The 25,313-nt window shown below is 37.7% G+C and overlaps 1 protein-coding gene across 2 annotated transcripts in view; it reads right to left on the reverse strand.

Annotated features, from left to right (window-relative positions):
• Window positions 1–25,313, reverse strand: part of PRKG2 (protein kinase cGMP-dependent 2) — a 96,101-nt gene that overhangs the window by 12,972 nt on the left and 57,816 nt on the right. Inside the window, exons 11-15 of one of the 2 annotated variants that reach the window (XM_030878098.2) lie at window positions 24,547–24,700; window positions 22,541–22,677; window positions 21,505–21,594; window positions 19,290–19,431; window positions 3,368–3,531 (exon numbers count right to left, since the gene is read on the reverse strand). In XM_030878098.2, coding sequence (XP_030733958.1) covers window positions 3,368–3,531; window positions 19,290–19,431; window positions 21,505–21,594; window positions 22,541–22,677; window positions 24,547–24,700 — 687 coding nt within the window. Of the gene's footprint in view, window positions 1–3,367; window positions 3,532–19,289; window positions 19,432–21,504; window positions 21,595–22,540; window positions 22,678–24,546; window positions 24,701–25,313 lie in introns of those variants that run through there. The other variant, XM_060299538.1, reaches the window with a different exon arrangement.

Raw genomic sequence — 25,313 nt, forward strand, 5'->3', positions numbered from 1 at the left:
CTCATGAGTTGTTTTATAGCAAATCTGGATATATGCTAGAAAATAATTTCATATCACTTAACAAAATACACACACACACGCGCACACACATACACACAGAGGTAATCTGTCAAGTGGTGATAATCACTAAAAAGAAAAATAAAGGGGAGGGCAGAGAGTGAGAGAGAGGAGGTGTGGTTTTATTTAGACACAGTGGATAGGAAAAGCATCTCTCATATGTTGGCAGTTGAGCAGAGGTGGGAGTGAATGAGCCAAACAGGCAAGGGATTCCAAGACAGCAAGTACAAAGGCCAGGAGTCAGGAGTGGACATGGGTCGTTCTTGGAACAGAAAGGAGGGCAGTGTTGCTGGTGGAGTGAGGAAGCAGGAGAGAGTGTAAGAGGTGAGGGCAGCATGGTTATCTCGATCTAGCGGGCTACGGGAAGGACCTGGGAATACTCTCAGGTCAGGTGATCTAATTTACAGAAGTCAGAGTAAGCTTTTTAAAAATGTGTTGAAAATAAACTGTGATGGTACTAGCGGTGGGGGAAGGCAGGCCTGGTAGCCTGGACTCGAACGGTAGTGGTGAAGGTGGTGAGAAATGGTGGGATTCTGGATTATTTCGATGGCATAAAGTCAACAGGATTTGCTACTGGGGTGAATGTGGTACGCAGGAGAAAGAAAGGATTCAAGAAGGATACTGAAGTGTTTTGACCTATGGAACGGAGATACTGTTTACTAAGACTGGTGTGGAGGTTACGCTGGGGGTGCGCAGGTTCAGAGCAGGTTCTGAGGAAGAGAATCGAGTTGCATCTTGAACATCCAAATAGAGATGCTAAGCAGACAGTTACATTTATGAGTCTGACATTCAGGGAAGAGGTTAGGGCTGGAGGTATGATTCCGGGGAGTCATCAGACAGTATCTACAGGGCATAGGGCTTGATGTTATCACCCAAGGAGTGAGTGGGTAGGAAAGAGGTCAAGGACTGAAGTGGCCCGATGACCACTGAAGAAGGTCAGGATGACAAGAAGAATCCAGCAACAGACACTGAGCTGGAGCCTCTAGCATGGGAAGAGAAATGAGAGAAAGGGAGGTCCTAGAAACCACGAAGAGAGAATTTCAAGGCAACTGTTGCTAAGACGAGTAAGAAAGCACTGGAAATTAACCACTGGGTTTGGATAACACGTTCATGCATGGACTCTGCTTTTAAAAACACTTTCATACCTATTCTATTGTATCATTTAATTTTTGAAAATTAAAGATGATTTTCATGAATGACTCTGTTGTACCTTGGTCACGCTTGAGACCTTTGGATACCGAGAGTTCCCACTCTTGGTAATGAACCTGAAACAAGTCCGTTGCACCAACTTTTCAATAATCTATGTTTCACTTGAAAAGAAAATGAGGTAGAAAACAAAAACCATTGCTACAATTCCTTCAACTTATTTATATATTTACAAGTAGGTTGTGTTTTGTTTTGGTTTGGTTTTTTAGTTCTTTTGTTTTACCTCCTGACTTTAGGGCATTTAAAATGAACTTTTCTCACGCCCTACCCCGAAAGCCTTTATAACAGCAATTTTGCACCTTCTTCATGACAGCTCAAGGTCACTTCAGCAACTCCAAGTTATTGAGGATTTTTTTCCCCTTCCTTATTCTCTCACTTTATTTCCCTACTTCTTGTGACAATTTATTCCAGCTGATGAAGACTGAAATGCATATTCTCCAGTTACCTACAAGAGCCATCATGAATGTCTTAGAAATGCAGCTGACAAATTTTCCAGGGATGAGGAAACAAACCCTTGAAATAGAAATCCTTGTGTCCTGAGACCTTAATCAACTTTATCCCTGAATGACTACCTGGAAATTTTTCTCTTTTTTACTTCAAAATCTTAAGCAATGAATATTTGAAAATGATTACAGATATCAAATAATCTTTTTTTTTTTTTTTGCGGTACACGGGCCTCTCACTGTTGTGACCTCTCCAGTTGCGGAGCACAGGCTCCGGATGCGCAGGCTCAGCGGCCATGGCTCACGGGCCCAGCCGCTCCGCGGCATGTGGGATCCTCCCCGGACCGGGGCACGAACCCGTGTCCCCTGCATCGGCAGGCGGACTCTCAACCACTGCGCCACCAGGGAAGTCCTCAAATAATCTTTCATGTGGACAAGGAAAAAGAATGGAGCCATGGGTAACCCAACATTGAAATCTGCAGTGTAAAAAGCTCAAGAAGATTCTACAAAACTCTCCTTTTGTAACGCAGGTGTTGAGACTGGAATCCCCGTCACTGGGCTCATTCCAGCATTTCTTGTGCCATTTCAAATGCAAATCCTCCCTGACATCAAGACTGAGAATATTTGGTTGTAAAGGCTTAAAAGAATGACCAAATCAGTTAATGAGAAATGGAGGAAAGAAAACTACCTGATCTGAATCCTGTCTATACAGCCATGCATTATATTAAAAAACTCTTATGTATAAGGCACACGTGTTTAATGAAAAGTGTGTCATATTTAGAGTCAGAAGACCTGAGATTAAATCCTTGATCTTAGGCAAGTAGCTCTCTGACCCAGGTTTCTAATCTATAAGATTTAAATCATAAAATAATCATAATACAAATTTAAACCATAAGATAATAAACAATTCCTGCTTTAACTTCCATACAAGCTTGTGAAAACAAAATTAGATAATACACATGTAAGTGCTTTGTAAGCTGTCAAGGGCTTTACAGATGTGAGGTAATATGTGTGTGTATAAGTGTGTACGTGTGTGCAGGCAGGTTGAATATTTGGGATCCTGGATTCATTAATACAGCCCTTTAATCGCTTCAGGAATGGCAATCCAATTTTAACTTGTAAAACTCCTGCTGTGTCTTGTCTCTGTTCATTAGCACCTCTAGAAAGCAGTTGACAAGGGGATTAAAATTTAAATCCAGCAATGTTGCCTTCTTTCAGCATTTCTGGTTAATGATTTATTGGGAAAATGGAAGAACACGGCTAAATTTAATTGATCAATGGATTTAATGGAATTATGATTGCTATTTTCTCAACTACAAAATAAAATATGAGGAAATAATAACAGCCCACAACTTCAATTTCCTTTCTTATTTTTATGATGGATTCCCCAAACCTTCACACACTTGGTATATTATCTATAATAACAGGCCTTGCCACTCTAGGTAAACCATAGCAATTTTGTACTCCTGCACCTTCCTGAATCTTTTCACCATGTTACAAGCTAGAAAGCATGTTATATATGACATAATGTGAAGAGGAAAAGGCATCATGCTTAATCAAAAACACTTCCAAAATGTTAAATTCTTAAATCATATATTTTTTATCATTAGTAAGTTATTTTTGCACTTCTCTAAAGAAGAGACAAAACACAAGGTACGTACTTGCCCGTGAGGAGCTCATACACTAGAATTCCCAGGGACCAAAAATCCACACTGAAGTCATGTCCTTTGTTGAGAATGACTTCAGGAGCTACGTACTCGGGAGTTCCACAGAATGTCCATGTTTTCTGTCCAGATCCTATTTTCTTAGCAAATCCAAAGTCAACCTGGAAAAGAAGATCAAAGAAATTTTCAGAGACCGTAAAACTCACATTCTTCTTTGTCTTCCTCTAACTTCTTCAATCTTCTTTCAACACCTCCACCCTGCCCTTCACACCACACACAAACACACACACACACACACACACACACACACACACACACTCCACTGACCCTCTCATTTATTCTTTTGCAGGGCCAGGTGTAAATCTCGTTACATTGGAGAAAATTCCATGCACACATCTCTACGCCCACGAGGATGAGAGGGATGGTTTAGCAAGGAGAGACCCTTATAACCAAGGTGAAGTTCAGGGCAAGCAGACAAGTAACTTGCAAATCAATAGTGGTATTCATTGACAAGAAGAGAGAAGGGGGAAGTGATAGACACTTGCGCCCTTTGAGCGTCATCATAAAAGGAAAAATGATAGCAGAATTGAGAGTTTGGGAAAGGGACCATTGTTGAGAAGAGGGGCTTAAAATTCTGGACAGTCTTTAAAAACCTTTATGCACAATGTCTGCACCCTCTAAATGTTGGCAGTCCAAAGTAAAAGCAAGGATCATCCCATCTCAACTTTGGCTGAACTCTGTACACCCTCAGTCTCTCTCAGGGTGGCAGCACTTGCATTAACTTATTTATTCTGCAAAAATACTGTCAGCACTCACAATAGGCCAGGCTCTGTGCTACAGATACAGTGTTGACTAGGAGAAGCTCAGAGTACTGGGAATACTTAAACAGATGTGATTAAAAAACTGCCATGTGAGACAGGATATAGTAGAAGATTATGCAAAGTATAAACTCAAAGAGCCAAAAGACATAGAATTCTGGAACATTAGGGAGAAGATGGTGGGGAAAGACGTCATTAAGAAGTGACATCTGGGGCTTCCCTGGTGGCGCAGTGCTTGGGAGTCCGCCTGCCGATGCAGGGGACACGGGTTCGTGCCCCGGTCCGGGAAGATCCCACATGCCGTGGAGCGGCTGGGCCCGTGAGCCATGGCCGCTGGGCCTGCGCGTCCGAAGCCTGTGCTCCGCAACGGGAGAGGCCACAGCGGTGAGAGGCCCGCGTACCGCAAAAAAAAAAAAAAAGAAGTGACATCTGAGCTCAGCACTGACTGAGGATTAGGAGCTCTCCCAGCGTGATGAATGGGTGCTACCCTCTTCTGTCTTTTCAGGATAGGCCCTTCCACTTCTCTGAGACTCTATTCAATGAACTCCGTGAACTGAATAAAGACAGGAAAGAAAGCTGGAGCAACAGAAGACGCGCTCATTAAATCGAGGCAGTGTATATGACTGAAGTCCTGCCCTGCAAAACAAAGTTGGTTTCCTTCCACAGGGGCGATTTAGCATGTACTTTTCATCTCCAATACATAAAGATATTATTTTAGTAAAACCACCCTCCACCTCCAAGTAAACAGACACATAAATTATAGCTGGGCTTCAACATGCACATTTTAATAGATTCATTATACATGGACTATCTCAATAATATGGCAATAATCATGGCTAAAAAAAATTAAATAAATCAGGTTAACACATCAAAATAGGCCCTCACTTAAAAAAATATGAATCAGTGAACTATAAAATCTAGCCCTCATTTATTTATTCAAATATTAATATTTAAAACATTTGTCATATGTTTAAAAATCTCTTAGAAATTTACCTTTTTACTAAGGCTTTTTGGTATTTATCACATAACAGCAAGGATATCCTTATTAGAAAAAAGGGAATTTAAACAACCTAATTTGAAGTGGGCTTTTGTTCTTTTCTTTTATCTACACAGAATGACTCGCAAAGATTGTACCTAAGAGATAGCTGGGAATATTATGAAATTAAAATTTGTAACTAGCTGAAATTAGCATATCTACTTATTCCTCAGATAAAGAACCAATATGAAAATCTTAACTAATTTTATAAAGACTGAAATTTAAGAAACAAGAAAGCAATGCTTATAATTTCATTTGCATCCATGCATGTATGGAAATATTATATTTTGTAGTTCTGTAACAGCCCTTCAACTCATTTTTTAAACTGCACTTAAGTTTCCCATGTAAGGATGACTGGAATTTCATTAGATGTTTAGGAGAGCTTTTCTAGTTCTGAAAGTAAGAAATTTTAATTTGAGTACCTGATTTTGCATTTGTATTTACATATTGACCCAAAGAGATGGCAATAATTATATTAAGATTTTAAGATTTATGAAAACTTACCACTTCCTTTATCTCCTTTGATCTTATCAACTTTAGTCTAATCCATTTGGTTGGAGGAAATTGATGCTCAGACCTATTCAAAGTCATGTGCCAAATATAGAAGGTCCCACATCTTCTGATGTGAAGTTCTGTGTATTTTCTATAAAAATTCACACTACCTCTGTCTTGTACCAGCATGGATACCACCACGAAGCCTCAATCTTTTCTTTAACCCTTTATCTTCTAGTCAATAGAAATGTAAGTTCTTTCCTTTGTTCATTCAATGAATATTTATTGAAAACCATTATGTACCAATCACCAGGGTACAGACAAAGTCCCCAGTCTTCTTAGAGCTTACATTTAAGAGAAAGAGGAGAACATGCATAAAAAATATAATATCATATAACCAACAAGGACCTACTGTGTAGCACAGGGAACTATACTCGATATTTTGTAATAACCCATGGGGAAAAGAATCTGAAAAAGAATGTATATATATATATATATATATATATATATATATGTGTGTGTGTGTGTGTGTATATATATATATACATGTATACCTATGTATATATATAACTGAATGACTTTGTTGTACTGAAAGTAACACATTGTAAATCAACTATACTTCAATAAAAAAGTAAAAAAATATATCATAGCATATGTAATATTGCCAAATAGTGATATATGCAATGGAGAAACATACAGCAGTTAGGTACAGAGATCAACAGGAATTATACTTTAAATGGGGTGATCAGAAAAGTCTCTCTGAGGAGGTAGCATTTGAGCAGATTGGAGCAGAAATATTCATGAAATAAGAATGAGAGTTCTGTAAAAATCTGAGCAAGAATGATTCTGACAGATAAAGAGCTAGCACAACGGCCCTAACCTTCGGGAACATGCGAGGTGAAGATCAAGGATTGGCAAGAAGGCCACTGTGTCTGGGTCCTAGTGTATGACGGGAAGTGGCAGGAAGTGAGGGCAGATTGTGGAGTGGTCTAGTAAACCATAGAAAGAGTTTCAGATTTGTTTTCTAGGAGGCCATTGGAGGGGTAGCCTCCAGCGGTAGAGAAGGGGTATGCATGGCTTGGCTTATGTTTCAAAGGGCTCATTCTAGAAGATAAGAAAATAGACACCTTCCCTTTAAAAAAATTTTTTCCTAGAAGAACTGAGCTTTCAAGAAGAATCTCTGGAGAAGCTGCACACAGGTTTTCCTTTGTCTCTATTAAATTCCCATTATGAAAGACAGCTTACATTATGCTGAAAGCTTAAAAACATTGTCTCCAAAGATTTTAACACACCAGAAGGTTATAAGATGCTTCTATATCTGAAGCAATGATTGGTTCATTCAGAAAGAAAAATTAGCGCTGTGGCTTGCTGGAGCTGGTATCCAGTAAGTATTAGCTTTTTCCCAGAAGTTTCTCTCTGGGTCAGTAAATTTGTCAGCTACTGGTTCTCTTGGTCACATAAAAAAGGATACAAAAGGACCAGTCTAATTAAGCCAGATGATTCATGGAGACATAACATTCCCCCAAAAAATATTTATGTGGCATTTTTAGGGCCCTTACTTTGCCCGAGTGTAGACAAAGGTAAAGTGGAATCTATTTATCCTATCCACCAACAACTAAGGAGGATTTCATGTCCCTGTGATACTAAGGTCCATCTACTAAAACGGACAACTGTGGATGGCTTCCACTGGAGGCAAGAGCAAGTGAGAGAGGCAAAGGTATGGTACGGACGAGGCCTTCACAGCCACACCCTATTCTTTAGGTGACTGTGGTGACTCACCTGAAATACTTAGAGTGTTTAGTGGAAAGTGGGAACGATGATGGGGAGCTTTGCATACACGAGAGCAAACAAAAAAAATCAGATCATTGGGGGCTCAACTCACAGGCCGCCGCCTCCTTGAAGCCTCCCTTGAATTTACAGAACCAATTCCTTTCTCTTTGAGGTTCTTTAACAGTTTCTATTCCACAATGACCTCCCCTACGGCAGCACTGTCTAGTTGTGTGTGAATAAATCTAGCTCCTGGAGGAGAGGCATTACATCCTATTAATTTTGTACCCCCTACAGCATCTGTAGCACAGCAGATGGTCAACATGTGTTTGATGAAAGAATCTGAATGAAGACATAACTGTTAACATCCGTTTCAATAAGATGTACATGTATAATCTTCACAACAACTTTATGAGTTAGGGACTATATCTCAATGTTGAAGATGACAAAATTAAAGTCTAGCAAGGTCATGGAGACTTAAGATGAGACTGAAACCAGGTTCCAAAGGAACCTTCACATTACAGGCAAATTCATTAGTAAGTAGATTTTTAAGGGAAAAAGCAACATAAAAAGCATGTTAGTGGGAAAAGTTTAATTGTCACTTAATAAGTACAGCTAATAACGGTCTGTCAAAAAGAATATAGTTAGAGTCAATGATTACTTTTATTTTTCAAGTTAAGAAATACTTGACACATGTAAAATAATGTGACATACATGCAAGTTATAAAGTATGAGAATAAAAACACCCCAGTATCCACCACCAGTTTAATAATTAGAACAGAACCAATGCAGAAGCCCTCTGTGCTCCTTCCACACTGTCCTTCTACCCCTTGCCAAGAGGTCACCATTACCCTGACTTTTTGTGTTTATCATTTGCTTGCCTTCATTTCTAATTTTCCCACATATCTAATATCCTTATATGATATATAGTTCTCATTTTTAAAATTTTTAGATAAATCTTATCTATTCTTGGGCAAACTGCCTTTTTCCACTTAAAATCGTATTTTTGAATTTAATCCATTTTGCAGTACACTTACATTGCTGTATCATACACCACTGAAAGAACATGCTGTAAATGGTGTAAAGTTTTTGTCCTTCACGCCGTTGATGGAAATTTGTCTTATATCCAATAACGTGTTATCACACAAAAAGCTTCTATTAACATCATTTCCCATCTTGCCTACTGGACATGTGTAAGAAGGTAGAATTTCTGGGTCAAAGACATGGTATGTTCAACTTCACTGCTTATTGTCAAATTATTTTCCTTAGGTCCTATATTACCTACCCCTTCACCAACAGCAGTGGTAAAGAGTTCCTATTGTTCTACATCCTCACCATCCTTTAGTGACATCAACTTTTATTTTTTGCCATCTGTAAGTATTAAATCACTGTGGTTTTAACTTGCAACCTCCCATTAGCAATTATTTTGAGCTACAGCATTATAATTAGTTCTGATATCTGAGAGAGTTCCCTCCCATGTTCTTCTTTGCCCTCAGAAATGTCTTGGCTATTCTTGGCCTTTGATCAGTCTGTATAAACTTTAGAATCAGCTTGCCAAGCTTCATGGAAAGCTCTGCTGGAATTCCACTGGAAATGGATCAAATCTGCAGATCATTTTGCAAAGTATCGATACCTTTAGGATGTTGAGTCTTTCTATTTTTAAACCTAATACATTTTTCTGAGTTAATTAGAGTAATGCTAGCTACTGCAACAAAGATATCCAAGAAAGTACAGAAGCTTACACTCTCCATTAATTTACTTCTTCCTCACATAATGGGTTTTCCTGAGCAGCAGGGAAATCTCCTCCAAGTAGTGGTTCAGGGACGCGGGATCCCTCCATCTTAGGGTTCTGCCAACTTCAAATCTGCTGTGTTCATCGGCCACAAGCCAGAAAGACGGCATAGAAATTAGCTGCACAGATCACCATCAGACCAGGTCTGACAGCGGTGCAAAGCGTGTCACCTCACATTTCACGAGCTAGAACTGTGTCACATGGTCACAACTAGCCACAAAGAAGGCTGGGGTAAGTTTTCTGGCTCTGTGCCCAAAAGAAATGAGAATGAACCTACTAATTTAGGTCTTTCTAATATCTTTCTATAAATTTGTATGTTTCTCAGTAAAGCTTTCACATATTTTTGTCAGATTTATTCCTAGATAGATTATATTTATATTATATAAATATATAGATTATATATTTATGCTTTTTGTAAATGGCAGTTGTATTCCTATTTATCAATTATGTTTCTGGTATTTAACCTTATCATCCAGCAACCATACTGAACTCTCTAGTAAATTCTAATAATTTGCTGTTACATTCTGGATTTCTATAGAGTTAATCGTATCACATGGGAAAATAGGTTTTGTTGTTTATGTTCCAATCTTTCTTTTAATTTTACCTGTATCTTTCTGCATTGGGTAGAGCCTCCTATAAAATACTGAACCTCCTGCAAACCAGGAAGAGAGCTCTCACCCAACCATTTATATATATAATATACTATATACTATATTATATGTAGTAGTATAGTTGCCCAAATACTTTCTAATCATGTAACTCTCTACTATAACTGTAGTTGTGTTCACTCATTATAGCATTTATCTGTACCGCTTCTCTTTTTCTTTTTATCAGTATTTTCACAGTTTGTTAGTTTCATTAGTTTTTCAAAACATCCTGACTTCATATCCTTTTATATTTTATAAATTCATGTTCTTAACTTTGTTTTTTCCTTCTCTTTTCTTTGTTTTTCCCCCTTTTCCATATTCTTAAGTTGAATACTTATAATTTTTAGCCTTCTTTATTTCCTAGTTGAAACATTAAAAGCTATAAACATTATTCTGTCATTTTAGTTGCAACCCACATGTGTTGATATGTAGTGTTTTCTACTATGCAATTCTGTTTTATAATATTCATTAAAATTTCTTCTTCATTGATCCTATGAGTTATTTTGAAATATCCTTTAAATTCCAATGAGATGAATTCAAACATTTTTAGTGATTTCTTAGTTTTTTATTTATTTTTATTTATTTATTTTTTTACTTTAAATTTTTATTATGGTAAGAACACTTAACAAGAGATCTAGCCTTTTAAATTTTGAAGCAATTTTTAAGTCAGCTGTACAGTTCTTTTTTTTTTTTAACATCTTTATTGGAGTCCTGTTTTCTAAATTTTGTTATTGATTTCTACCTTACCTACTTTGATGTCACTGAACAAAAGCTTTATGTTCCTAAATATTTTGGGAGTGAAGAGGAAGTGACCTCAATGACTTTTTTCTTTTTTAACAAATTGTTTACTCAGTCATTTTATATTTTTTATTTATTTATCTTTTGGCTGTGCTGTGCAGCATACGGGATCTTAGTTCCCCGACCAAGGATTGAACCCGTACCCCCTGCATTGGGGGCACAAAGTTTTATCCACTGGACCACCAGGGAAATCCCCTCATTGACCTTTCATTCATTCTTCTGTGCTAAGCAGTGTGTTAACGTCCAGCAGTAAATACCATAGCACAGTTGCTGCCATTATGGGGCTATCAGCACAGACGGGCACAGAGATCATAAAGAAGCAGGCAATAATATCAACATTTAATGTATTTTCTTAAACAATACTCAATGTAAGATTGAGGTGTTCTGTTATCACATGAGGTGTATTGATCACATGAATTAATAGCACAGTCATATAGAACATTTATTGATGAGTGACAGCTGAGATTTACTGGATTACAACCAAGTTTTCTCCTGTGCAACCCCAAGAAGGCTAGCTACTATATAAATTCTGCTTGGGTTGAGAACAAGGTCAGTTTTTAACTCTTTAAGTACTGTCCTACATCTTAATATCACCCCAGATTCATTCATTATAACCAGAAGGAGGACTCATAACCATGACTGCCTTCATCAGCTCCCCCTGGCCTTGAAAGTGAAGAAAAAATTAGGAAATTATTGGATGGGCAGAAGAGAGATGGTAATGTGAGAATATCCATTGTCCTTTAGTAGTATCTGCTAATGCTTCTTCTCCACCTAATATGTTTCCTGATGGAGATGGCTTAGACCAGGTGGGCTCCATGTGGGACTGAACCAGTCTGCACTCTCGATCATAAATTGGGGAAGAAGAGTAGAATCAAGTCGTCATCCCTCACTACAAACACATCTTCTGTAATGATCACTAAAGAGCAAACCTCTATAGCCTCTAGAGAGACACTTTCAAAATGCAGACCTTTCTCCTACTTAGGTCTTTTTTCCAGGCTTTTGCTGGTTATTCTTTGCTGAGGGGAAAAAAGTCTTTCCTTATTGTTGTCCTTAGATATCTGACCTCTCACTGATATTGCCAAGAAATGATAAAGGAAGATGAAAACACCACTTATGAAAATTTGAAGAATGAGACCAAGGTCATCCTTTCAAGGAGTCTTTCATCCTCAAGGACATTCATGTCCAAGTCTGGACTGCCCAGTGTCCGTCACCCAGACGTGCATTCCTGAGGTGCTGGACCAGGCATCCTCACTGCCCTCACTTCTACTGGGACCCCCTCAGGAACCTTCAAAGGCAGCAGCACTGTTAGGCTGCCAGCTGCCAGCCCAATTCCTATTTTTTTTATATTTGCTGAAACTTGCTTAATGACCTAGTATATGATCAAATTTTGTTCATGTGCATTCTCTAAATATTGGGAATATCCTACATGCCAATTATATCAAGTTTATAAATTGTGTTGTACACATCTTCTAAAGTTTTAGTGAATTTTGGTCGGAATGTTCTATCAATTTCTGCAAGAGGAGTATTAAAATTTCCAACAGTTGTCCATTTCTCCTTACTGGTTCTGTCAAATTCTGCTTCTTATTTTTGAAGCATTTTGGTAGGTAAATAAAAGATCTGGATTGTTACATTATCTTGGTAAAATGAACCTTCCATCGTCATATGGTAACCCTCTCTATCTTTAGTAATACTTCTTCCCTGATACCAACATAATGAAACCTGCATTTCAATTTGCTGAATATTTCCCAGACACATTCTTTTCTATCCTTTTAATTTCAACCTTTCTGCATCCTCATGTTTTAGGTCTGTCTCTTGTAAACATCATTTTTATTTTTGAAATCTATTTGACAGTGTTTGGCTTTTATCTGAAGAGTTAAGTCTGTTTACATATGTTAAATTTCTTTCTACTTTCAATTTGTGTTTTCTCTTTGATTTTTTTTCTAGGTTTCCTGTTCTCCTTTGCTTCCTTCTTTTAAAATGATTGACATCTTCTCCCACTTTTATTCCAATTACACCTACTCTCAGTTTACCTGCTGCTGTTGTTCAGTTATTTAGCATTTTCTCACTTTTAATACTACACAGCAGAGTGAGAATTATTACTTTATACCATAATTTTGAAAGATTTAACCACATGTTTACCATTTTTCTATAGTCACCACTCCCTGTTGCATCTTAAACCCTTCATCAGGGATTTTTCATCTCCCTTAAGCACATCCTTTTGTAGGTGGTTAACACTCTTTATCTTTGTTTAAAAATGTCTTTATTTCACCCTTCTTGAAAGATAATTTCTCTGGATTTATAATTCAAATTTGTTTTCTCTTGGAATTTTAAAGCTATTATTCCACTGCATTCTTGTTTCTATGGTTGCCGTTGAGATGTCAACTGAAAGCCTAATTTTTACTCCTTTATATGTAAACTGTCCTTTCTCTTTGGTAGGTTTTAAGACTTTGCTTTTGTTCTGCACTTTTACCACTACAATAGCCAACATCCAAGAGAGCCTAAATGATCCCCTTGTCCTGGTATTCAGAGGTGTCCTCTCTCAAATCAGGGCTGGCCCCGTGTGGCCGACAGAGCACAGTAGAAGCACCAGTGTGGGACTGAGAGTAAGTCTTAGAAGGCAGTGTAGCTATTCCTCGGTCTCTTGAATGACTCATTCTGAGGGAAGCCAAGCCGCCACGCCATGAGGACGTTCAACCCGGAAAGAGACTCATATGGAAAAGAATTAAGACCACCAACAGCCAGCATCAGTTTGCCAGCCAGAGGGGTGAGTCACCTTGAATGTGGATCTGCAGCCCTAGCCGACACTTGACAGAACTTCCTGAGAGACCCTGAGTCAGAACCAACCAATCGAACTACTCCCAAACCTCTGACCCACAGAAACTGTGAGAGATCATCCACGATCCTTGTTATTTTAAGCCATTGAATTTTGGAGTGATTTGTTACACAAAGACAGAAGCTACAATAAATACAATTTTTCTCAGTTGGGATTTGCTGGGGTTCCTTTACCTGATGATTGGTATTTTCTATAACTTCTGGAAAATTCTCAGCCATTATTTCTTTAAATACTTTTCTCTCATTCTCTATATTTTTATCTTGGACTCCAATTGAACATTTTAAGAACTTCTCACTCTATTCCCCAAGTTTCCTAATTTCTTTTATTTTCCATCTTTTTGTGTCTCTATGCTTCATTCTGTGTAAATTAGTTTATCTTTCAATTCACTGATTTTTCTGTTCACTTGTGAATCATCCACTATTTAACCTTTCCATTACATTTTTCAAATTGATGTATAATTTATAAGCAATACAATGCACAGATTTTTGGTGTACAGTTCATTGAATTTTGATGCAGATTATACTCATGTAACCACAACCACCATATATAGTCAAGAGACAGACACTTGCATTATCTCAGAAAGTTCCCTCATGCCCCTTTCCAGTCAAATGCTCCTCCCAGAGGCAACCGTTGCATTAATTTCTACCATCTATTCTACAACAGATGTAATCATAAAGAGGGATAGTCTTCTGTGTCTGCCTTCCTTTTGCTCCACATAGTTTTTAAACTTCATTCATGTTGTTGCCTGTAGTAATTCATTGCTTTATACTGTTGAGGAGAGTTCCATTGATGAATATACTACTATATGTTTATACATTGAATTGATGATGGGTATTTGGGCTCCTTCTGATTTGGGGGCTTTCAGGAAAAAGTTGTTATGAAGATTCTTGTCCAAGAATTTTGAAAACACGATTTCAATTTTCCTGGATAAATAACAAGGAGTTGAATTTCTACTAAGGAGTGGAATTTCTTGTTGTAGAATAGGGGTATGTTTGACTCTATGAGAAACTGACAAATTATTCTTCAAACAGTTTATAATTTTGCTTTCCCACTTGAAATTTAGGCAAGTTTCCTCACCTACACTTGGTATTGTCAATCTTTTAAATTATAGCCACTCTAGTGGATGTGAAATGTCACAACTTTGTGGTTTTTATTTGTGTTTCCTAATGACTATTGATATTGTCTATTGATCATGCCTATATCTTCTCTTGTAAAGTGATTTTTCAAGATCTTTGATCATTTTTAAAAACTGGGTTGTTTGTCTTTTCTTACTGAGTTCTTTATATATTTCTGGACACAAGTCCTTTGTCATGTAATGATATATTGCAAATATTTTCTACTAGTTTATGGCATGGCTATTCATTTTCTTAACAGTATATTCTGATGATGAGGATGTTTTAATTTTGATGAAGTCCAATTATTGTGGACTGCATGTTTGTATCTCCCCTCCCCAAATTTATATGTTGAAACCCTAATTCCCAATGTGATGGAATTTGGAGGTAAAGCCTTTGGGAGATAATTAGGTCATGAGGGTGAAACCCCCATGATGGAATTAGTACCCTTATAAGAAGAGATAGTAGAGAGCCCTCTCTCTGTGTGTCTCTCTCTGTGTCTCTCTCCCATGTGAAGAAAAGAGGAGACAGCTCTCTATAAGCCAGGAAGTTGGCCCTGACCAGACACCAGATCAGCCAGCACCTTGACCTTGAACTTTCCAGCTTCTAGAACTAAATAAATTGTTGTTTAAGCCACCTAGTCTATAGTATTTTTGTTATAGTAGCCTGAACTTTTCAAGCTTACTACTAGTGTTCTAAGAAATCTCTGCCTAGCCCATGTTGTGAAGATATTACTCTATGCTTACTTATGGATGCTTTATAGGTCCATGATCCATCTCGAATTAATTTTTTTATATGGTGTGTGGTGGGAGTCATGTTCCTTTTTTTGACCATATATATCCAATTGTTTCAGCAATATCTGTTGAGAAGACTAGCCCTTCCATTTTTTCTAAAAATCAGTTGACTGTGTATGTCTATTTCTGAACTTTATTCTGTTAGATTAAGTAATTTGTCCTTACACCATTATCACACTGCCTTGATTACTATAGCTTTATAGTGAGTCTGACATCACATATTATAAATTCCTCAATTTTGTTCTTCTTTTTTCAAAGTGGTTATTGACTCTTCTAAACTGCGTTTCTGTGTAAATTTTAGAATAAACGTCTCAGTTTCTAAAAATGGCTGCTCCAATTTTTATTGCATTGGCCTTAAATCTGTAGATCAACTGGACAAGACTGAACATCTTATGAAATACTGAGTTATATGATTTATGAACATAGTGTATTTTACCATTTAGTCATTTTTCTGTCAATAAAACTTTGTAGTTTTCAATGTAGAGGTCTTACACATTTTTACACATTTATTTTATGTTTTGATATTACAAATGGCATTTTAATTTCATTTATAAATATTTACTGCTAGTATATAAAAATTAAATTTTTATTTGTATATTGACTTTGTACCTGTAATTGTGCTTAATTTATTTATTCTTTCCAGAACTTGTTGGTAGATTCTTCATTATTTTCTACATAAACAATCATGTTGTCTGCAAATAAAGACAGGTAACTTCTTCCTTTCTAATCTTTGGCCTTTCATTGCTTTTTTGTGTTCTATTTCTTTTGCTAAGACCTCTGTTACGATTTTGAAAAATCGTAGTGAAAGAAAATAATCTTGTTCATAATCTAAATGGAAAATATTCAATATTTCACTGTCAGGTATGATGTTAACTAAAGTTTATTCTTCATACCTTATACAATAAAGAGTGCTTTGAAATGAACAGCTGTATTAATATGGATTTCACCCAGTGTGGTTCCCTATTTTCAAGGTTTGAATGTCTATTTCTTATTGTTCTCCAAAGCTTTCACACATTTTTATACATATATTATAATTAACCTCAGCAAGGAGATTAGTCCAATGCAAGCTACTCCACCATTAATGAAAACTTCCATTGAATATTTAATTTCAATTATTATATTCTTAATAGAAGTTTTATTTGTTATTTTTTTTTCTAAACATGTTAGATCCTTTTTGAGAGTCTCTGTTCCTTACTCATTTGTTAGTCCCTCTCTTACTTTTAAAAGACTTAGATGTATTTATTTTATATTTTGTATCTGATTACTGCAATATATGAGACTTTTATGTGCCTGCCAAATAATGTTCCTGGCACCTTTTTTCCTCATGCATATAACATTATTTTTTAATGTGAGCTTATATTCCCTGGAAGTTTATCTCTGGGAGTTCTCTGTATCCTAAGTTGAGAGAACATTCTTCCAGAGAGAATATACATTGATTTGTGGAAACTTGGGCATGCTACCAACATGGATCCATTTTCATTTAAATTTTTTCTTGGGGTTCTCCATCCTTGAAGACTGGGCATCCAAAACCCCATGAGGACCAGCCTGTGGCCAAGTATTCTTAGACTCTTTTGTTCCTCTACCAAGAGCCCAATAATGAGAAAAGCATGTTTTCTTGCATGTACTCTGCCTTTAGACATTAGATTTTTCCCCTGTTTTCTTTTTCTCTGAAAGTACAATCTGTATGATTCCTGGCTCTTGACAATGTTCTCTGATTCAACTTTCCACACTGCCCAGGTCCAAAACTTGGTCTCCTGTTCCCAGAAGGTACAGCAATTAAAATAAAACCTCTAGGCCACCTAGGATTGCTGGGTGCCCACAAGACAGCAGCTTCAATGTTTGAGTTCCACCCTTCACTACTGCCCAAGTTTGGTTCTTGGCCTCAGGGGACTCCCAGTGCTGTCTTACAAAGTCAGCCAGGCATATAATACTGCTTTTCATGTTTCCTCCAGTACTTGAGACATTTTGTATAAGAGAATTTCAATATATCTGGTTTGAAATATAGCTAGAAATGGAAATACTCAACATTTACTTTTTAATTTCTAAAGGCTTTAGTTATTACTCTTCATTTAGCTGGTTGTCAAATGAGTTAGCTGATGGATAACAATGGCTAACAAAAGAGATGGTTATGGACGTCTATGCCTATAAATACTGAATATACTACCTGATTTCTTAAAAATAGGCATGAAAAGAAGAAAACAAATATCATACTTTAATGCATATATGTGGAATCTAGACAAATGGTACAGATGAACTTATTTGCAGGGCAGGAACAGAGATGCAGAAGTAGAGAACAGACATGTGGACACAGTGGGGAAGGGGAGGGTGGGACGAATTGGGAGATCAGCACTGACATGTATATACTACCATATGTAAAACAGATAGCTAGTGGGAACCTGCTGTATAGCACAGGGAGCTCAGCTCAGTGCTCTGTGATGACCTAGATGGGTGGGATGGGTGTGGGGTGGGAGGGAGGTCCAAGAGGGAGGGAATATATGTATACGTATAGCTGATTCACTTCATTGTACAGCAGAAACTAACACACCATTGTAAAGTAACTATACTCCAATAAAAAAAAAATTGAATAGAAAAAAAAGAATGAATTTAATGGATAATCTACATCCTTCATGATGGCTTTACTTCTAGAATATTCCAAAAGGTTTTTCTAAAGAGCTGTAAGAGGCATACCCAATGAAGGAATTGTGAAGGAGACAAGTGATTAAGGCCTTGTGTTAGTACCTCACCAGTTCCCAAAGCTGTCTTTCATGGATAAAATAAAGCTTGAATGCATCAAAATGTTTCTTGGAAGTCAGCCAGATTTCACATGAAAGGACTTACTTTATTCCTTCACTATGGAGAGAAATCACCTAGCAATTACACATCGTGAATTTAATTCCTAAGTTTAAATTGAACACTATAACATGTGGATGATAAAACCCATCTCATCAATTGTTAAATATATTAACTGCAAAATGTTTATTTAGCACAGCTTTACACTTTAAATGGTAGCTATTATTATTTCCATATAAAAAAGTTCTGTTATTAGAAACTTCTAATACCTTTGTAAATGTTAAGTTCAGAGATGGTTTAATGTCCTTGAGCTCCTGACAAAAGGGACTCAGGGAAAATTCATCCTGGGTTCCCCATCCTGATGACGTTCCCTCCTGAGATCCAAAATGCCTGCTTTCTACTATTGTGACTGCCCATTTCTCTTACAGTTTTGCACCAGAAGCAGTTTACATGACTGGTAGCATTTTTTTCTGTTGTGCGACATGCAAGGGGATTCATGTTAGGCATGCTATCCATTACAAAGATGCATGGCAAGGAAAGTCTCTGTCCTCAAGCAAACTACAGTCTTGTGTTCTGATTCTCAACCCTGCTTGTACCTTAGAATCACTCACAAATATTTTTTTTAAACTACCAACATTCATATGTGTATCTTTTCCCCCTCTACAGACAGTGGCTGTCTTGGGACAGAAACTGTACTATCTTCTTTCCTTATTCCTCATAGCTAATCCCTATATGTAGCAGGAATTTATTAAAACCTACCTGAAATTATATAAAAATGCTAACAAAATCCAATTTTAAAGGCTTTCTATTATTTGAATCCTTAGTAGGAGTCACAAATATGGTTGAAACCTGAAAGGCCTAGGCCAAAAAGAATGTACTTGTAGCACAGCTCCCTGTGTTAAGTGTGCTGATTTCAAAGGCCATATCCCCCAGAATGACAATAACAAATGTACCAAAATTAAAAGAGAATTGCAACTGTAACACAGCTTTGTGTTTAGAAATATCTCATACGATACTGTAAGTTGCAGAATTTGTCTTACCAATTTAAGATAGCCCTCAGCATCTAGAATTAAGTTTTCTGGTTTCAGGTCTCTGTAGATAATACCTAGTCGATGCAGGTAATCAAATGCTTCTGTCACACAAGCAACGCAGAACTTGGAGGTGGGTTCATCAAAGCTGCCTCTGCAATGAAATCATTTTCCCTCTTAATACTCTAGACACACATCCTTGTTCTAGATTCTAGGTGTCAATTATTATACAGTAAATTTATGCAATATAAACGTTTTGTATGGCATTAGCACTAAAAAATACTTCATGCTGCCAATGAATTAGACCACTGATTATAAAGAAATTTAGGGGGATACTTGATGCAAACAAGAACCACTTCACTAAAATTAAAGTGTCTACATCCAAACAATTGTTTCTGGCAATCATATATGAACATATAAAATGGAAAGACAAGAAAATAAAACTTTTCAAAGACATCTCTGGCAAACTCTGGGGAAAAAGCAACTATTTCAATGGAGCGCTTGAACCACACTTCTCCATTTGATTGCTTGACTAAAAACGACTCAAGTGACCATTTTCATTTCCTGTTTGTATAGCTTGTAACAATAACTTATGTAGAAACGGGGTCATAACTCTTTCCTATTTAGTGCACCTTGATGATATTAGAGTTGCCCTGTGTCAGCACTGTGTGTAGGTTTACATACTGAATTATTGAAATGTGGTGGTGATTTGCTGCATGGTATAATAGAAGGCTGTGGCTTTGGAACGAGAGAAACTGGTTTTGACTCCTTCTTCTTCCACTAACTGCATCCTTAGGCAAGTTGTTCTGCTGTTCTGAGCCTCAGATTCGTATCTGCAAAATGGGTTTACTACTGACTTAACAGGCTGTTTTATGGATCAGGTAAAGTGCCTAACACTAGAGTAGGAACTCCCACCTCTAAACAGATTTATATTTTCTAAAAAGATTTGCGTATGGAAGCAAAGATGGAAGACGCAAATGCTTCTGCAGGTATCATGCAAGTTTCCTCAACCCTTCCAGGTTTCCCGCATTCAGATCCATCCAACAATATGTTCCCAGTACAACACATGAATCTCTACTCAGATGCTCAAAAGTCTCTTATTACCTAGGTCGGTGATTCTTGACCATGAATGAACATTAGAATTGCCTGAAAGGCAGTTAAAAGTCATTTTCTGGACCCATTGCAACTGAACCAAATCAAAGCCTTTGGCATTAGGGCCCAGCATTTTTACTTTGTAAAAGCTACCCATGAGACTCTGACGTGAAGCCAGGGCTGAGAATCACTAAGCCAGGGAATGCTGTCTAAATGTTTGGCCTGGCATTAACCTCCACAGCCTAATGCAAAGCCACCTTCCCATCTCCTTTTCTGCTGCCCTTGTCCTCTATTCAAATTCTGCTCTTACTCAGCAAGTTAAGACACTTAATCCTATCCTAATGTTCCTGCGGTTTACCTTCCTCTCTGCCTTTCCAAATTTTGTCTTTAGAGTTTAGCTCAAGTCCTTCCTTGACCATCACATTTTTCTATCTTTCCTCTTCTCCAAGCTCACTATCCACAACACTCATTGGACATTTCGTTACAAACTGCCAACTTCTTTGTCATATTTAGTTTTCACGTTAAATAATGAAATGTTTTAGAATTGCACATTACATTATCTCCCAAAACAAAATCTAAACTCAGTGGAGGAAAACGTTATACTTTGAGGGGTTAGAACAGTTTACTTTGTTTAGAAAACTCCCACACTGTCTCCTATGGAGCCTTATACATAGGTGGAGCTTAGTAAATACCTGTGGTTTTGATTGTGTGGAAATCACCCCTTTTGTAAAATGGAATCTTTGCAGACATTTCACTCTGCCTTTCAGTCCGGGCTTCCCCACACTCCACCCCTTTCATCATCTCTCTTCTCAAGATTCGGAATCAGTAACATCTGGGTTTATACTTACTCTGCCTCATACTAACCATGTGACATGGATGGTTCACACTCTAAGCCTGGGCTTCTTTAATCCCTAATATGAGAATGACAATAACTGCTTTACAGGGTGCCTATTACATGATTATAATGTTAGCTAAGAAAATATCACTACTACTACTTTTTTATCAAGTGATAATACGTTCTTAGACTCATTTCTTAATAACTTTCTTCATGCCTCTTTAAATGATCATGAACATAGCATCCTTTAGATGACACAGGAGGAGACAAAAGTTATTGTTTATTATTCTTTTTCATTACCTGTCTCTTAATATACTCCATAGCTCCCCACCTAAGCAGGCCTCCAGAAGCATGTATACATACTTATTGTCCTTGAAAGTGCGATATAATCTGTGAAGATAAAGAAAAGCACAGTTATTATTAGAAACCCAGTTTTAAAATGTCTTCCAAGTTGCTTAAGAGCATCATCAATAACACTTTGGGGGCTTCCCTGGTGGCGCAGTGGTTGAGAGTCCACCTGCCGATGCAGGGGACACGGGTTCGTGCCCCGGCCCGGGAAGATCCCACATGCTGCGGAGCGGCTGGGCCCGTGAGCCATGGCCGCTGAGCCTGTGCGTCCGGAGCCTGTGCTCCGCAACGGGAGAGGCCAAAACAGTGAGAGGCCCGCGTACCGAAAAAAAAAAAAAAAAAAAAGCATAGATGCTACTCATTATAGAGGCACTTTACATCACCCAGAAATCTCTAAAGCTACACTCCAGGAGCATTAAGACAGGTAGGAAAAAATATGCCTTAACTGGCCTACACCACTAACCCATGAATTCACAAGAGAGCCATGGCCTAGAATAATACATTTCTCTTGCAAACTCTGGTGATAGCTAAAGAAAGCAGTAACTGTAAAGGCGGTGGATCTTCTGGCACTCAGGCACTGTTAGGACCAGCTCCTCAACAACCTAAATACGTCCAGATGCCACTTCTTGTCGAAATTCAACAGCAGCACGTCCCCTGAAGGGTTCTGAATGAATTCTTGCTTCCCAAATTCTGCATTGGGTCTGAGTTAAATAAGCAGTTCAAATTATTGCCACAATAATTTTATATTCACACACACACATACAAACACACACATACACCCTACACGCTTTCCTGAGATTTATCCAAGAATAAAAAAATCTGGACTCTTGACTTCAGATCTCAAACTTCTAACATTTTATGTATCATCGCTGTGACTGGGCTGGAGAATTCAGAGCGAGGCCTTCTCTTCCTCCTCTGTCCTCTTGCATGGAAACACTCAAAAGGAGAGCCTAAGATGCTAAGTTCTGGGAGCGAGATGCTCGCTTACTTCACGATAAAGGGGGAGCACAGCTCTTCCAGGATCCTCTTTTCTGCGTAGACATGCTCCTGCTGTTTCGTGTCAACTATGTGCTTTTTCCTTATACACTTCATTGCAAAAGCAACATTCTCATTTTTTACCTTAACCTAGGGAAGAAGAGAACAAGCCCTCAAAATGAACTTACTAGGAAAGATTTGCAATATCTACGTAAAACATGTTAACTAATGAGAGTTCGAATTCTTTCACATTTAAATAGCATGTAAGCTTTTAACCACTTATCCCTCCGGGAACTGAATTTTATCCAGGTGTACACACTTCCTTTTCACTGTAATTTCCAAAAGAGTTCACATATCTGGAACATGGCTCTAGAATGCTTGTATTGAAACAAGAAAAATACTCTAGTTAGAAGATTGAATGTTTAGAAATCTCTTCAGTTTTGAGTATGTGACATGAAAAACTTTGGCCAGAATTGCCAAAAACTGTTTTTTCTTAATAGTCACTTCTTTGAGTTTCAAAACAAAACATATTAAATCAAGATTCATATCTGCACGATCCAATATAATAGCCACTAGTCACATAAGGTTAATTTTAAATTGATTAAAATTAAAAATTCAGTTCCTCAGTTGCGTGATCCGAAAGCTCTCCAGCCACATATAGCCAGTGGCTACCCTACTGGACACACAGATACTGAACATTTCCATCAGCGCAGAAAGCTCTGTTGGAGACCATGCTCTAGATGGACAAACAGGATTTTCCCTTAAAAGGAAATTTTTAAAATTTAATAAGCATTCAGATAGACTTTTAAAACTCCTTTAGCAGACTATATTTGACAAGTAATGAAACTGTGCAGAAATGGTTGCACCCCACATTTTGCTCACAGTTGCCATTAGTGCTGCCTATGACTTTTAAATCAATGGTGGAATTATTGTTTCAATTATTATTATCTAACTATATAAAAAGGAAACCTCAGCATTGTTAATTCAATCCTTTTGCCAAGATTTTGATGAAAAATACAGCAGATGGATCTCTCCCTTATCTCTCCATATGGCAGAAGAAACACTACAAATACTCTTTGGCCTATTAAGAAATCGTTTCTTCCCCCCTTACCCAAGAATTGACTGGGTGTAAAGTTTACTACCCAGAGTCTCCTGGCAGCATTTCAGATCTGCTCACACCCAGGCCACCCATCAGATGGAAGTGTCAGCATAGTTCCCAAGGTTAATGTACAGCAAATTGTTACAAATCTGCTGGGCAAAGAAGGGCTTGGTAATTGCCAAGGGTTCAGAGCCATCTCTACCCAGTAAGGTCACAGATCTCCATTCTACTGTTTCCTCAGAGCACTTGATCTGACAGCACCGCTCTGCTACTCTTTGGAAGCGATTATAAAGCTCAGAGAGGTGGTGATATGGAAGATGCAGCCGAAATCAGGCCATAAGTTCCCAGCTGTCCTGACCAGCACTACAGAAGGCTGCTCTTCAAATATCTCCTTGCATTCAGCTTTTTTTTTTGATAGAAAATTTGGCAACCCAAAAATAGAATAATGAAAGCCAAATACAGACATGGCAGGGGAGTTGTTTAAGAAATGGAGCTATGGTATTAAAGATTTCATTTCTATGACACTTTCACTGGACACATTCTTCTTTGCTTTAGCATACAGTTAATGCATCGTGAACGTATGTATACATACATTTTGCTGTTAGGAAACACATTTTATGTTTTGTAGCCTTTGGGTATGGTTACTGGTACATTCTCCAATAACTAACTGCCCTCAAGAAAAAAAAAAATCACAAAAGGATGTGATGTAAGAGGCTTGAAATCGCAGCTATATTATAAGTTCCTAGCACAGACCTGCTATTACACAACATAAAGAGTGAAAAGTGTACTTTCTCAATTTCTGTTCAAAGCAATGTTTAGATAGCAATAACAATGCATATATTCCTCTGACATACACTGGAATACAAAACAAAAAATAGTCAAAAGGCTTCTCTCAGATGCTTGAAACGTAAACCCCTTACAAGCTCAACTCTTCCGAACCCACCAACGCCCAGTGTTGCGATAATCTCAAGGTTCTGGAATGGGGATGATGAGGAAAATCTGGCCACTTTCTCCTTCAGCTGAATCATCTCCAAAGAGAGTGCTTTGGACAGCTTCCAGCTAGACATGGATCTCCTGTAGGAGATAAGAGAAACTTTACATACGCTCCCTTGGGCAAGCAGGGGTCACGGCACACATAAATTCCACCCTTACAACAGTCTTATTTCTGCCAGTAATTACTGCCCATAGTTACCATAGAGCTTATCTCAACTCTTATAGGGTCAGATTCAGTTACATCTGGGGAGAAAAACAATAGACTATACAAATAAAAAACAGATATACTCACACACAATAAAAAATAGACAAAAGTCAAACTGAATCAATGAGAGGTAAAAACAGGTGAATTGTGTGGTATTTGAAATACATCTCAATAAAGCTGTTTAAAAAACAAAGAATCAGTGAGAGCAAATAAAACCAGAAAAGAGAGCCACTTCCTTTGTTGCACACACAGGAGGATTCCACACTGAGAATCTTTGCCATATTTTGCTACTTTTGTCAGATCTTGAAGATTTCTCTGGCTGAACCAGAATAACTGCTTTGTGAAACATGAAAAATACAGTTCATATTTTATGTCTAAGTATTGTTACTTGGAAATACTCAATTCTCTTTTAATTAGAGTTTACTGTTCTGGGTTACGTATTTATAAATTGTTCTCACTACAAAAGGCCTTTGGCATAAAAACTGCAAG

The sequence above is a fragment of the Globicephala melas genome, chromosome 5, assembly GCF_963455315.2.
Source record: "Globicephala melas chromosome 5, mGloMel1.2, whole genome shotgun sequence".
In the NCBI taxonomy this organism is placed as follows: Eukaryota; Metazoa; Chordata; class Mammalia; order Artiodactyla; family Delphinidae; genus Globicephala; species Globicephala melas.